Raw genomic sequence first — 14,499 nt, 5'->3', positions numbered from 1 at the left:
TGAAATCTTGGATTGGTTTTCTTTCTACCCACATAGTAACCATATTGGCTGCAGTTACCGTTTGTTTTATTGGTTTGCGCTATAGCAAAGTATTTGTCTCAGAACAGAGAGAAGCAGTGATACATAAAGATGAAAAAATAAGCTTCTGTTTAATTATTGTAATATGGTTAATATGGAGGAAGATGCATCTAGGTTAATTGTTTTGTGCAAACTTCAGGAATGGAATAATAGAATTTGGATGATTAGCAAATATTTCCAGATGTGCAGTAAATATCACATCAATCCCAGTATATTGAAAACATTATTAACAATTGAAGTTGTAATATGTGCTTACAACTGCACATGTGTATTCAACTGCACATGTGCTAAAGCAGTGATGGCAAACCTTTTAGAGACTGAGTGCCCCAAAACTGGCCCCGCCCCCGCTCCGCCCCTGCCCCGCCTGCCCACAGGACCACTCGCCTCCAGGGCCCGCAGCAGATCACCCAGGCAGCCCAGCAGCACTATGGCGACCACACCCTCTGCCCGCGCTCTGCAGCATCAACTGCATGATGGGGTGTGAGGGCAGAGTCTTGTCTACGCTGCCTGGCTGCCATGTCCTTGGCTGCTCTGCTCCATGTGGGCCACGCTCTGGAGCGACTCTCCTTCAGGGGGGCTGCTGGAGAGGAGGGGGTCATGGGGGGGAGGCAAGGCTGGGGCAATGGCACATGTGTCACAGAGAGGGCTCCGAGTGCCGCCTCTGGCACCCATGCCATAGTTTCGCCACCACTGTGCTAAAGTATAGGTAAACTGGAATGCAATGCATAGATTTAATCCTTCCCTCTGCCTTTTTTAGAATACGAAACTTAATGACTGATTGATGATTTTGACAACCTGAGGAGCATAACAGCTTCCATGCTGACAATTATTGAAATTTTTGTGCTTATAACTTTAGGAACTTAAATATTTCAATCTATTTTAATATAAACATTTTGTATTATAAGTAGCAGTTATTGTAAATTATGCTGGGATGATTTTATAAACAGGATGAAGAAAAAAATACAGAATGGCCATTAGAAAGGAAAGGTGGCAAATAATAAAAACATACATTGTTTTGTTGGTGAGCTGATGTATATAGAAATAGATATTCCTCCCAGTTTTGGGAGATGGAGTTGTCTCTTTAGCTATTTGGATTGAGCACCTTATGATTGGTGATAGCAATCCTATTTTTTTTTTAATATTCACATTTTTGAGATTAGTAGTTAAAGTAATCATTGATCCAGTCAGGACAAAATACAGTATCTGAAGAAGCATAATCTGTGATTTTGGAAGATATTTTTCCACTTTCACCTCAGAGGACCCTCACAATGCTAGAAGCTTCCATCTTTAAAGGATGTGTGCTAGAAGACTTGGTATGAAAACAAGATCAGAACAAGAGGTGATTTCTGAGAGTTAATGAAGACTTGTAACAATGTTAAAAAATTTCACTAGCGTTTTGAGTAGCCACATGGAGGTCTGTGGGAGAAGATGTGGCTATGGGAACTAATACGAATATCAATGCATTAGAACCGATTTTCAGATAGACATTATTTCAAAAGCTTATTTTTATCCAAATACATTGGGACAAATCCAGGAAAAGTTGGAGGATTAGATTATAGATTAATTCTCCAATGCCTCTTACACCATTAAACCTTATTATTAGTGTATTCCTTAACTGTATGTGCAATTTTGCAATAATCTTGATTCTGAGGCTGCTATTGGAAGATCAAGTGGCAGCTGGATATTCCTTCATATACCTTAATTGTTTATTTTTGTTATATAAAGCTGCCCTGAAGTGTTTAAAAAGTATTATTATTATTAATGTACAGGTACTGCAAAATATGGCAGTTATATTGTTGACTGATACACATTTTGCAGGGTATATAATGACAGTCTTGAATTAGCCTTATTTAAAGTTGCCTTTGAGTTCAATTCATTTATAAAGCTCTAAATTGCTTAAGGCAAAACTAATTGAATGACTTCTACTTTTTAAATGAATCTTTCCATAATTTTTGAGTGCTATTATTTATTTTTTAAAATACTAAACATCTTCAAGCTACCTTTACCTTTCCAAGATAAAATTAACGAAAAAGCTGGATGACAGATGGGCCAGTCATACACTCTCAGCCCAACTCACCTCATAGAGTTGTTGTGGGGAAAATAGGAGGAGGAAAGAGTATTATGTATGCCATCTTGAGTTACTTATATGGTAATAAAGGGAGGCTAAAAATCTAATAAACTAAAAAGCAGCAATTCAGCAATGTAATAGAATACCCAAAGAAAAATGAATCATTTAAGTTTTAAAAAAACTGAAATGATGAAATCTTTTAGATTCTAGTTGTTTCTAAAATTTCTAAAATAGGTTGCTATTACTAGAGAAAATCTTTATGTCACCCATGCTAAGTACTTTAGTATGGGTTTGTAAGAAGGAATACTGTTGTGAATCTTAAACCATTGGTAAGTAATATGGATGAAGCAGTCTTTCAAATAACGGTTTGTTTTGGCAAACAATTCAGATGACACAATAAAAAACCAATTATATGGTCTTGATCAAACTAGGAGAAGCTTTGCAGTCATACAGCATATTAAAATGTTCTTGCCAGATATGCATGGGTAACTGAGGTTAAGATCAAACGTCTTCAAATAAGATACTTATTTAGCATAGAATCATAAGGGAAAATAATTCTTAGCTGCTACTGTAATCTGAACCATCAGTCCAGGAGAATTCGTAAATTCCACTCTTGTTCTTCAAAGTGGTACACTCCATCTGCTGTTACATCTGTTCACATAGGATTTCTGTTTCAACTGTTTCTCACAGGTGCAGAAATTAGGTAGGCAAGAGAAGATTATAAATTCTATTTTATATGAATATTATGAAAACGCATTTGGTCAAAGCTTTCTATTGTGAAGGTTAATTATTTCAAACTAGTTTTAATACTTAAATTTTACCTTCAAAATTTCTTACAGGTTTTTATGGAAGACCTTGGGTTATGGAACAGAGAAAGGAGCTTTTTAGAAGGTATATGACATCATGCTTGTTCTGCAGTTTTATGCTATGTAATTGTTTGATTGTCCAAAATGCAATTAAAGCATAGATTTAAAGAACCAAATAATAAACAGTAAGTTATTACAAAATTATGTAATTGTTGTCTTCATTAATTTGCAACATGTTTTCCAAAATACTTGCATGGATGTCACTTTATGATTAATACATTATATGTGGTTTAAAAGCAAACAACTGATTTTAATTTTTCTTCCCTTAATTTTTTTAAAAAGCAGGTTCCAGAAAATAAAGTTAAGGCACTGTTGTTCCTTATACTTCAGGATTGTATTTCACATCCCATTGGCTTACATTGGCTCCAAGTGGTTTGGAGAAATTTGGATATTTTTGTTGATATTAGGGACATGATTCTAAATAAAGATCCATCCACAAATAAATGATCCAATCATGAGTATTATCAGCAGTAAAAACATGAAATTTACAAGATGGGAATAGGGATATCTGAGAAATAAAGGGATTACATATCCCATCCTTCACTGATGTGACATTTTTCATTTCCACTATCCACAATAAATGTCCTCCTTTGGGATATTCTGCTGAAATAGAATTTAATTCAGCTACGATTCTTCTTTTTGGCAACTCCAGACATGAACTTTACCATAACAAGCTTAACCAATATAAGGTGATCATAATGTAAGCATCAGTATTATAAATTGGTTATAGAAATGTCTGTTAGGAACAGAGTTATCTCTACAATATTAAGTATGTGGGCCTGGCAATGCTGTCGGATTGGAATGACACGGTAATCTGAAATATGAGTAATAGCAATCTGAAGTGACTTCTATTGTGCAGAATGCATTTATTCAGCTCCAATTTATAAATCATCTACATATCCTTGACTGCTATTAGTCATATTCTAGCAGTGAGGGTTCCTTTTGAAACTAATTTTCATCCTATTTCAAAGAGCTGGTTGTTGGTTTTTAAAGTACTGAATAGTCTGGGACTTCATTATATCAAACAATCTAATTGGAACTTTCTATTTTTTTTTACTATTTTTCTATATTTGTTGATATAGAAACATGATTTTTTCTGTTGCACTTATGATATTATGAAATCTGCTTCCACAATGTTTATTCAGCTCCTGGCTCTCAAAAGATTTGAGAAACAATTATTTTTTACCTTTGAAAACTAGTAACTGTTTGACCTTTTCTTACCATTGTTTTTGTTATTGTTTTTATAACATTTATACTTTTCCTATGTTTTGCATCAATGCATTATTGTGAGAAAAATCTATAGCAGGAGGTCCAACTCATGGAGGGGAAAGGGCCACATTGATGCATTAAAACAATCATGAGCCACAGATAGCTGGGTTACTAATCAGCTATTTGGTGGCTAGCAGTATAGCAGCAACAATAGAACTGACATTGTAGTTAAGTTGGAGGTTTCAATAGTGTGCCTCTCATAGCAGTAATAGTGAAAAACTGGGTGGTGGCAGCAATGTTTATTGGCGGTTGATTTGTTGAGTTTTTAAAAAATGCCAGCAGCAGCATTTTGGGCAGGTCTGATGGATATAAAAAGTCTATACACCCCTATTAAAATGCCAGGTTTTTGAGATGTAAAAAAATCAAACCAAGATAAATCACTTCAGAATTGTTTCCATCTTTAATATATAAGCTATACAATTCAATTGTAAAACAAACTGAAATTGTTTAGTGGGGGGAAAATAAAAATAAAAATTAGAATAATGTGGCTACATAAGTGTGCACACCCTCTTATAAGGAGGGATATGGCTATGTTCAGAATTAATCATGTTCAAATTAATGTTAAATAGCAGTACTCACCTGCCATCAACTAAAATGACTCTGATCAAGCCCATATAGTTTAGCTGTTCTAGTAGAATTTTTCTGACATTTACTCGGTAGCCTCTTATAGCAAAAACCATGGTCTACAAAGAATTTACAAAGCATCAAAGGGATCTCATTGATGGAAGGTATCTGTCAGGAGAAGGGTATGGAACTATTTCCAAAGCATTGGATATGGCACAATAGTAAGATTACCAAGAACTGGATGTCTCTCCAAAATTGATGAAAAAAGAAAAAGAAAACTGGTCCGAGAGATTGCTAAGAAGTCTACAACAACATTAAAAGAGCTGCAGGAATTTCTGGCAAGTACTGGTTGTGTATTTCATGTGACAATAATTTCCTGTATTCATATTTTGGGCTGTGGGGTAGGATTGCAAGATAGAAGCCTTTTTTTACAAAGAAAAACACCCAATCCTGGCTACATTTTGCAGAAAATTGCATCAAATCTGATAGAAGCATGTGGGAAAATATGTTGTGGTCTGATGAGACCAAGATTGACCTTTTTGGCCATAATTCCATAAAGTATGTTGGTGCAAAAATAACACCGTGCATCACCAAAAATACACCTTCCTCCTGGTTTGGAGCTGCTTTTCCTCAGAACTGGGGCTTTAGTCAAAATAAAGAGAACGATGAACAATTCCAATTACCAGTCATTTTTGGCACAAACCTTTGCTAAAACGCTGAAGATGAAGAGGTATTTCACCTTTTAACATGACAATGACTCAAAGCATACTTCCAAATCAACAAGAAAAATGGCTTCACCAGAAGAAAATCAACGTTTTGGAATGGCCCAGTCGGAGCCTGGACCTGAATGCAATTGAAAATCTATGGGATGACCTGAAAAGGATTGTGCACAGCAGATGCACTTGCAATCTGACAGATTTGTAGAGCTTGCCCAATGAAGAGTAAGCAAAGATTCCCAAGGCAAGATGTGCCATGCTGATAGGCTCCTGTCCCAAAAGATTGAATGTGGTCATAAAATCAAAAGGTGCTTTAACAAAGAATTAGTTTAAGGATGCAACCATGTTATTGTAAGAGTTTTATTTTTCCGACTAAAAGAATTCAGTTTGTTTTTCAATTGAATTGTTCAGCTTATATGTTATATTAAAGGTGGAAAAAATTCTGAAGTGATTTATCTTGATGTGGAGGTTTTTTTTACATCTAAAAAGTCTGGTATTAACAAGAGTATATAGACTTTTATATCCATTGTATGGTATTGTATAAATATTATTTCAACTGGTAGTGTACAATTTAGCATAGCTGATGAGCAGTTGCATTCTCAGCTTTATACACTTTTTTTTAATCTTTTAACCTTATAGACTTCAGAAATGGGGACTAAATACTTACCTATATGCTCCGAAAGATGACTACAAGCACCGTATGTTTTGGCGAGAAATGTATTCTGTAGAGGAAGCTGGTAATTAACCTCTCTATTTTCAAACGTTATTTAGTTGACCTCAAATTAGCTAATGAAGCAATCACCGTATTATTCTACACCCAATCTAATGGAATATAGAAAAATCAAAATACTGAAACTCATTGACATACCAATTATTAAATTACAAACAGATCAAGGGGACCAGAATGAGACCCCTTCCTTTCAAGATGTATAGCAGAAGCAGTAATGCAACAATTAAAAACTAATCCTTCTGTTAATACAACCAGCCTATATCATAATCCAAAAAGAGCAGATAGAAAACCCAAATTACCTAAACAACCACACATTTGATAGAAACGTTTTAGTACAAGAAGCAAATACCAAACTATATTTTCCTCATCAGAAGCAAGGCATACTAGACAGATGGATAGATAGATAACCTATTGTTGCTTGCTCTCAAAAGTGTACACATATATAACACATTTAAACATGCTATATACAACATATGTATAAACCTAACACTCTTACATATAAATAACTTATAAATATTAATCACTGTCCGTCTTGAATACATAGTGGAAAGAGGAAGCTTTAGAGTTCACAAGATTAATAGTGTATGGAACAAAACTGACAATCTGGATGTTCTACCACGAAGCCTCTTCCCAGAAGGTAACAAGGAAAACAGGTCGTGAAGAGGATGTGTAGTGTCCCAGACAATTTTGCGGATCCTGCTCAAGCAGTGCTTATATGCTATGTCCTGGATGCGAGGGAGAGAACTGCCAATAATCTTTTCTTTTCGAGACCAAAGTCCAAAGAAAAGTTACCCATATGAGCCAAATTTAATAGTTAAATTTACATGAACATTAAAAAGCTTGCATTAAAACCATATTAAGTGGGTTATACTGCAACACAGCAGAACTACAAAACAAATTAATTACTTGCAAGACTTCCTTCAGTACAATAGACACCCAAGCAACTTCATCAGAAAGTTGTTCAACTAATTGAATGTAACACAGAAATAATCTATCAACAGAATAGACCTCCCTTATCTCAAAGGTGTTTCAGTATCTACCAATCCAGCCATTTGTAACTAGCAATATTCTTCATATACTTTTTCAATCCAGACTCTGCATACTGTACACAAACATGATATAAACCCCAATTAACGTCCTTAATCACTTTTAATATATATAAAAATAAAACCAATATATTTAATTTTATGAAATAGATTAATTTATGGTCAATTCTTGTTAAAATAATTGGCTTTTATTTCTAGAACAGCTCATGACTCTGATTGCAGCAGCTCAAGAATATGAAATAGAATTTATTTATGCCATTTCCCCTGGACTTGATATTACTTTCTCAAACCCTAAAGAAGTATCTACATTGAAACGCAAGCTAGATCAGGTATTGACCATTTGTGTATATTATGTTGTTTAAAATGTTAATGAGATCATAATTAAAGTATAATTATAGTATAATTATTCACAGGCAGCATTGTTTGAAATACTGGGCCCTGTTGTGCTAACTTGTAATATGGGTTATTGGTTATAGCCTAGACCTATTGTTGCAGCAATGGAAATCTGACATGAATCAAATAATTAGAACAATTGTAGTTATTTTTTATAGCTGACAGACTTGAAATTTATTGCATGTACTCATTAAATATTATCAAGCAATATTTAGTGCTAATTTTGTTCCATGTGCATGAGTTTTTCAGAACTATTTTTGTACTACAGTTGACAAGTTACAATTGTAATAGAGCGTGTCTGTCATGGTTGTAACTCCTGATAGTTGTAGATTGGGTGACTCATGTAACCGACCTGATTTTACAGTCTTTTAGTAGTGGTTGTTAAGCGAACACCATGGCCCTTAAGCAAATCCATGGTTTGCTATGGGCTGGTTTTAAAAAAAATTGGAAGTAAAACATGGCCTGGATGTTGCAAATGGCTGTAAATGTTGCCTGGTTTCTGACTGCCTAAAGCACAGTCATGTGACCGAGGGGCCCCTGATCATTGGAACTTGGAATATGAGTCATAAGTATCCTGGGGAGTCTGTTGTAACTTTGAACAGTCGCTAAGTGACTGGTCGTAAGTCAAGAACTACTTGTATGTGCTTACCTCATAGTTTTTATAAAGATAAAATTGAGGAAGAAAAGCAGGATACAATATTTGATGCATATGGTGACATAACAGTGCCATAGAGTGTGAAGATACAGTGTTATTTTCAGACAGTATTTCTCTATAAATACATTTCAAAAGATTCTCTTTGAAAAATAAAAAAAAAATATTCATGAGGTACTGAAGGAAACTGTGAACCTCAGTCCAGTTGATTTTGTAAAAATGCAGCATCAATATTTAGTGGTTAGATCTGGAGAATTTTGTGACTTACTCAAATTAGTTTTCCACATCATGCTGTAACTGAAAAATAATTTATGAGGTTAATGAACTATTTTTAGTAAATGTACACAAATCCAGTATCATCATTACTAAAAGCGTTTCTTTGATTTATGAAGGAAATAGTAACATTTGAATGCAATTATATGCACATGCATGCAATTGTGCAATTATATGCACAATTATATGCACATGCACTTTTTTGTTGCATAATGAATATTGTATTTGGTGAAACGTAGAGGTTGCTTAAGCAGAAATAATGTGACATATTGCAGTGTTAGGTGCTTTGCATGAAATTAGGTGAAATACAATAATGTATATATTCTCATTGTTCTGCTTTGCTTTTCTTCCTTTATTCTTCCTGTGTAAACCTATGTGCAATTGAAGTAGGAAAAAACTTTTTGGTTAGGGAGTGGGGTTTTTTTTTAACCTGAACTGTGGAGCTAAAACTGAAATAAATTACCTTTGGAATAGATTTGTTAATTCTTAATTTCAGTGCTTAGCATTTTGTCTTTATTTTAGGTTTCCCAGTTTGGTTGCAAATGTTTTGCATTATTGTTTGATGACATTGATCACAATATGTGTGCAGCAGATAAAGAAGTGTTCAGCTCCTTTGCCCATGCTCAGGTTTCAATCACCAATGAAATCTATCAATATCTTGGAGAACCAGAAACATTCCTCTTCTGCCCCACAGGTAAGCTAAGCTAAGTTAAATTCTGAACCATAGGAAAGGCAACTAACTCCCTTTTAGGAGGGTGCAGTAAACAGAGCTCCACCTGAACTCTGTGACCAGTTTGCATGATTTCTTGCTGATAGTTATTCAGATGGGCTCTTGAAGACCACCCAGAAGTTACAATTGATCCAGAGTGCAGCGGTGTGCCCAGTGTTGGATGTCCCACAGTTTGCCCATGTCACATTGTTGCATGAACTGCTACTGCTTCCCACTTGCTTTTCAGGTACAATATATAGTACTGATTATTACCGTTAAAGCTCTACATTGCACAGGGCAATGTTATTTCTTGGACTGCTCTTCATGAGAGTTCTTGCCTGCCCATCAGGTTAGATAGGATGGACATGTTCAAGATCCCTTCCCTTAAATCTACTGGGACCTAGGAAGCATGCCTTTCCCAAAACAGCCTTTGACTTATGGAACCTCTTCCCACGGAGATCCAATAGGCCCCCCACCTTTTAGCATTCTGAAAAGCTGTAAAAAAAAAAAAAAGCTTTTCCCACAGATCAGGTGAGATTGGTACCTGAGGATTGTATTTTTTGTTGGATTAGAGATGGTTAGTTGGATACCAGATTTTTTTTAATGTTTTTTTTTTTATTCTTGTGAGCCACCCAGAGTTGTGTTGAGTTGTTTCATAGGATGGGTGGTCATATAGATCGTCAAATGAACGAATGAATGAATGAATTTTTTCACTGCATAATTCATTCAGTTTTAGCAAATTAATAAAAAACTAGATAAGATAAAGTGACATATTTTTAATTTTGAAATTCCCTTTCAGCCTATAAAGTTACAGAGAGCGCAACTGATGATAAAACATCTTTGACTATGCTATGCTAAATTGGTGGCACTTATTATTGTTACAAAATTAATACAGCTACTAATTATAAAATTGGATATAGGCTTGATATCGCATGTTCCAGGAATATTTTCACATCTTCATATGTTGTTTTAGAATTCAGAAAAAACTATTGCAAGTTTAAAAGTTTAAAATATTTTTTATTGAAATATTTATTGTTTTCATATTTTCTGGAACAGAATTGACAGAACTATCGAACTATAATTTAGATAATTATAAATTACCTAAATTTATATCTACTCTGGAAAGATCCTAAAATGTGGAGTAAGTGAACCTGTTTCTTATATGCAAGGACCATCAGAACTAGCTGTTCTGTGCATGGAATATTTTGCATATCCTTATTCTTAACTCTGAAAGCTAACTTTTTTCACTTGAAAAATTCTGAGAATAAGCTTCTGCATTCTCTTAGAACTCTAAAATAATAACCAGAAAGTCTAGTCTGTTCCTGCAGTGGGTTCTCAATCCACTCAAAATACAATATTGATGCTTATTTTGTTTGTATATTATTTTTATTTGTTTATTTATTGAATCTACATGCCGCTCATCTTGCAATTTGAGTATATTATAAATACTTCAATAATTTTAGGTGATACTAAGATATAGATACATAGTTCATATATCTGGTTTCCAATATCTACAGTAATTCTCTTGGCAGGATATCTATCAGTACCTGAAAGTTCTCTTTGCCTGTTTTGGGCTTTCAACTTAAAAATGTTGTTTTCTCTCTTCCAGAATATTGTGGCACTTTCTGTTATCCAAATGTTGCTCAGTCTCCTTACTTGCGAACTGTAGGAGAAAAACTGCTACCAGCAATTGATGTATTATGGACAGGTGAGCATCAGTATTTCGCTCTTAATTTGAGCAAGGGTCACCAGCTTAATTTAGCCTTTTTAAATGAAAATTTTAGTGCAATTTTTAAATATTATTACTTTTGAATATACCATGTCCACATTTTTTAATCCAACTATTTCCATTTTAGGTCCCAAAGTGGTATCTAAAGATATTTCAGTGGAGTCTATTGAGGAGGTTTCAAAAATAATTCGCAGAGCTCCTGTTATCTGGGACAACATTCATGCTAATGACTATGATCAGAAAAGACTGTTTCTTGGGCCATATAAAGGCCGATCAACAGAACTCATACCACGCTTAAAAGGGGTCCTGACAAATCCAAATTGTGAATTTGAAGCTAATTTTGTTGCAATTCACACTCTTGCAACTTGGTACAAATCCAACATGAATGGAGTGAGGAAAGATGTTGTGATGAGTGAGTTGATTGATTGGATATTGCACACTGTTTTATGTAATGTTTACTTTATCTATCTAATTTATATAGCTGCCCATCTCACCAAAAGCAATTCTGGACGGCATACAACAAAGATTTACATTCTAATCAAATGGCTTTCTTTAGGAAATGTGATGCATTATCTAATATGAAAACATATTGTTGATGGTTGGCAGGGAAAATTTTGCAATCCAGTTAATATTTAAAAAGGTTGCTATCTTTAAAATATTGACAGCTATGGTAAAGAGTGAAATGCAACAATCAAAACCCATCCAGATAATGCTAAATTAAACATGTAGCATGACCTGGACTTACTGGCTTGAAATTGTAGCTGACATCTGGAATACAGTGGATCCCCAGAGCTGATACTAATGAAGTTTTCACGCATGTTGACAAAAAAGAATAATGAAAGAGGAAAACAAACAAATGGAAGAAAATAATAGATTAAATGCTATTAGTGAACATGATTAAAGTTTAGATACCTGTTTCTTATTAGATCACTCATTTCACAAAGGTGCAGATTAAAAAATTCTTAGGCTTCTAATTCTTAGGATTTCTTACTAAAGAGATTGATTTTTATGCAAAACACCAAATTAATTCCGTGTATTCTGGAATTATTAATTTGGAACAAATTTTATCTGGCTGCAGTAGGATTGTCTTGCATAGCCAGTTTTAATAATTTTAAAGGTCAAACTTTAGAACAACTGCAAATTACGTTACTTCAATGAAGAATTATATGAATCTTCTTAAAATAATGGGTGGTATTAACAATTAAAGGAATTCTATTTAAATGCAAACACAGCAATTTTGATTCTTTTTTATACCATTTAGTATGCTGTTTCCTGTGTTTTCTGCAGCTGACACTGAAGACAGTACAGTATCAATCCAGATTAAACTAGAAAATGAAGGAAGTGATGAAGATATTGAAACAGATGTTCTTTATAGCCCACAGATGGCTTTGAAGTTGTCATTAACAGAATGGCTGCAGGAATTTGCAGTACCCCATCAATATAGCAGTAAGAAAGATTTATAGTTTTGTTTCAGTTTTAAGCTTGAATAGAATGAAGAATGTTCTTCAAATGAACATTTCCTGCTCTCGGAAAACAAAATGCTAAAGAAAATTCCTGCACTGTTATTTTAGTTTAAAATGATAAATTCTTATTTTGCATTATATTTATATCCTATTTTCCTACTGGGAATCTTAATGGAGCGTACATGACAATCTTATTTTATCTCACAAGAGCATTTCAAGAAAGGTTTGATCGGAATATAGTGGATGAGCTAAAGACATCCAGTAAGTTACATGTTCACTTCATTCTTTATCTCAAAATTATGCCTATTTCTCCAGACGGAAAAACATAAATAAAAGGCACAGTAAATATTATCAAGCTACATCTATCACAGTCTTTTACTCAGTCATAATATTGAGATGGAGAGAAAAGCAAGGATTTTATGTAGATTCAAATTGAAAACTGTATCATTTAATTATGTATTATCATAATTTGTTAGAGTTTACAAAACATTTTGAGTTCAAAACAGTATAGGGTGTTCTGTATTTTGTGTGCTCTGTATTCTTAATTATATCCAAAGCTTAACTTTTTCATGCCACTGAGATCCGAAGACTTGATTTAAAAGGTTATATCAGTGCTGCCATGTCCTAGACTTAGTTGAGGGGAATGTGGAGGCAAAGGAGATTTAAATAAGCTATTTTATTCCTAAGAAAAAGACTTCATTTTATCTAGTACTTTTGTTTGATATATTTATATCCTATGTTTCTTCCAAAAGCTCAAGGTGGCATATGTAGGGATCTTGTCTAAACTTCATTTTATTCCCATAATAGAACTCTTTAAGGTCGGCTGAACTGGAAGATCTAGTGAGGGTGGACTTGAACTCTGGTGTTCCCAACCCTAGTTTGAGATTTTAAATACAACAACATTCCCGAGAATTATTTTATGGGTTGTAATATAATGAACCTTTAGTGTTCTCTGTTGTGTTTTCTTTTTTGGTTAGGTAGCCAAATCTATAAATAAGCAGTATGATGTGTTTTTAGTTCATTTGTATAGAGCAGGCATATGTCAAACTCGCGACATATCACGACTTTTTCCCCATTGCCAGCAATGGGGTGGGCACGGTTTCAGTATGATGCATCCGGCCCGCAGCCTGGCAGTTTGACATGCCTGGTATAGAGCAAAGGGCAAAGAATAGGCACTATGTAAGAATATGGATGAAGAAGAATACTCAAGCAAATAACCAGAGAAATGTAGTTGTGCTGTTACCATATTACTGAAGAATAATGTTGAAATGATTACCGTTTCTTTGCTAGACCCAGTTCTGTAACTCTTTATGCAGGTGCTGGCTATAAAAACTCTCAATTGTTTCTAACCCTGCTGGTCTGGAAATTCTAAAAATGTTTATATTTTGTTTAAAAATATCTCCTTAGTAAGATTTCTGCATAATTAAACATAAGAAACACTTGACTTTGTAGTCCAAGGACAAAGAGAGGAAGTTTTGAGTTCCTTTTGTTTTCTATCATAAAACCATGCAAAATATTTGGAATTTTATTTGAACTGTTTGAATTGGAGCTATTTCTTAACCATAGAATTCTATCTAGATGTGCCATTGTTGCTTACTTTTCTGATTTCTTAGGTCTGAAAGACTTTGTCACAACAAAAATGGATAGAACATCAGATTTTCCTACCCTGTCCTACTTATTTGCCAGGCTGATTTTTTCTAAACTCAGGGTATGGAATCTGTGAAAGCCCCAGAAGAGAGCACGAGGAAAGATACTACAAAACTCTGTCCCACAAGCTCTTGCCATGTGTAATCTATGGGGAAGTCTAAATACATTCCCTTCCATTATTTGCAGTAGAAGGGAAATGCTTTCTTTAGGGCCAGGAAAAGGTTGAAAAAGAAGTACATTATTTCTTCACCATTTTTGTATTTCTTTTTTTTTTTTTTTTTTTCAAAGAATTTTTT

At 34.3% G+C, this 14,499-nt stretch overlaps 1 protein-coding gene across 1 annotated transcript in view; it reads left to right on the top strand.

Annotated features, from left to right (window-relative positions):
• Positions 1–14,499, top strand: part of OGA (O-GlcNAcase) — a 36,292-nt gene that overhangs the window by 1,376 nt on the left and 20,417 nt on the right. Inside the window, exons 2-8 of the mRNA XM_015813442.1 lie at positions 2,986–3,037; positions 6,201–6,298; positions 7,536–7,666; positions 9,178–9,349; positions 10,974–11,072; positions 11,221–11,505; positions 12,381–12,539. Of these exons, the coding sequence (XP_015668928.1) occupies positions 2,986–3,037; positions 6,201–6,298; positions 7,536–7,666; positions 9,178–9,349; positions 10,974–11,072; positions 11,221–11,505; positions 12,381–12,539 (996 nt within the window). The remainder of the gene's footprint in view (positions 1–2,985; positions 3,038–6,200; positions 6,299–7,535; positions 7,667–9,177; positions 9,350–10,973; positions 11,073–11,220; positions 11,506–12,380; positions 12,540–14,499) is intronic.

The sequence above is a fragment of the Protobothrops mucrosquamatus genome, unplaced genomic scaffold, assembly GCF_001527695.2.
Source record: "Protobothrops mucrosquamatus isolate PMUCROS unplaced genomic scaffold, P.Mucros_1.0 scaffold156, whole genome shotgun sequence".
In the NCBI taxonomy this organism is placed as follows: Eukaryota; Metazoa; Chordata; class Lepidosauria; order Squamata; family Viperidae; genus Protobothrops; species Protobothrops mucrosquamatus.
This window is presented reverse-complemented; position numbering and strand designations above follow the sequence as displayed.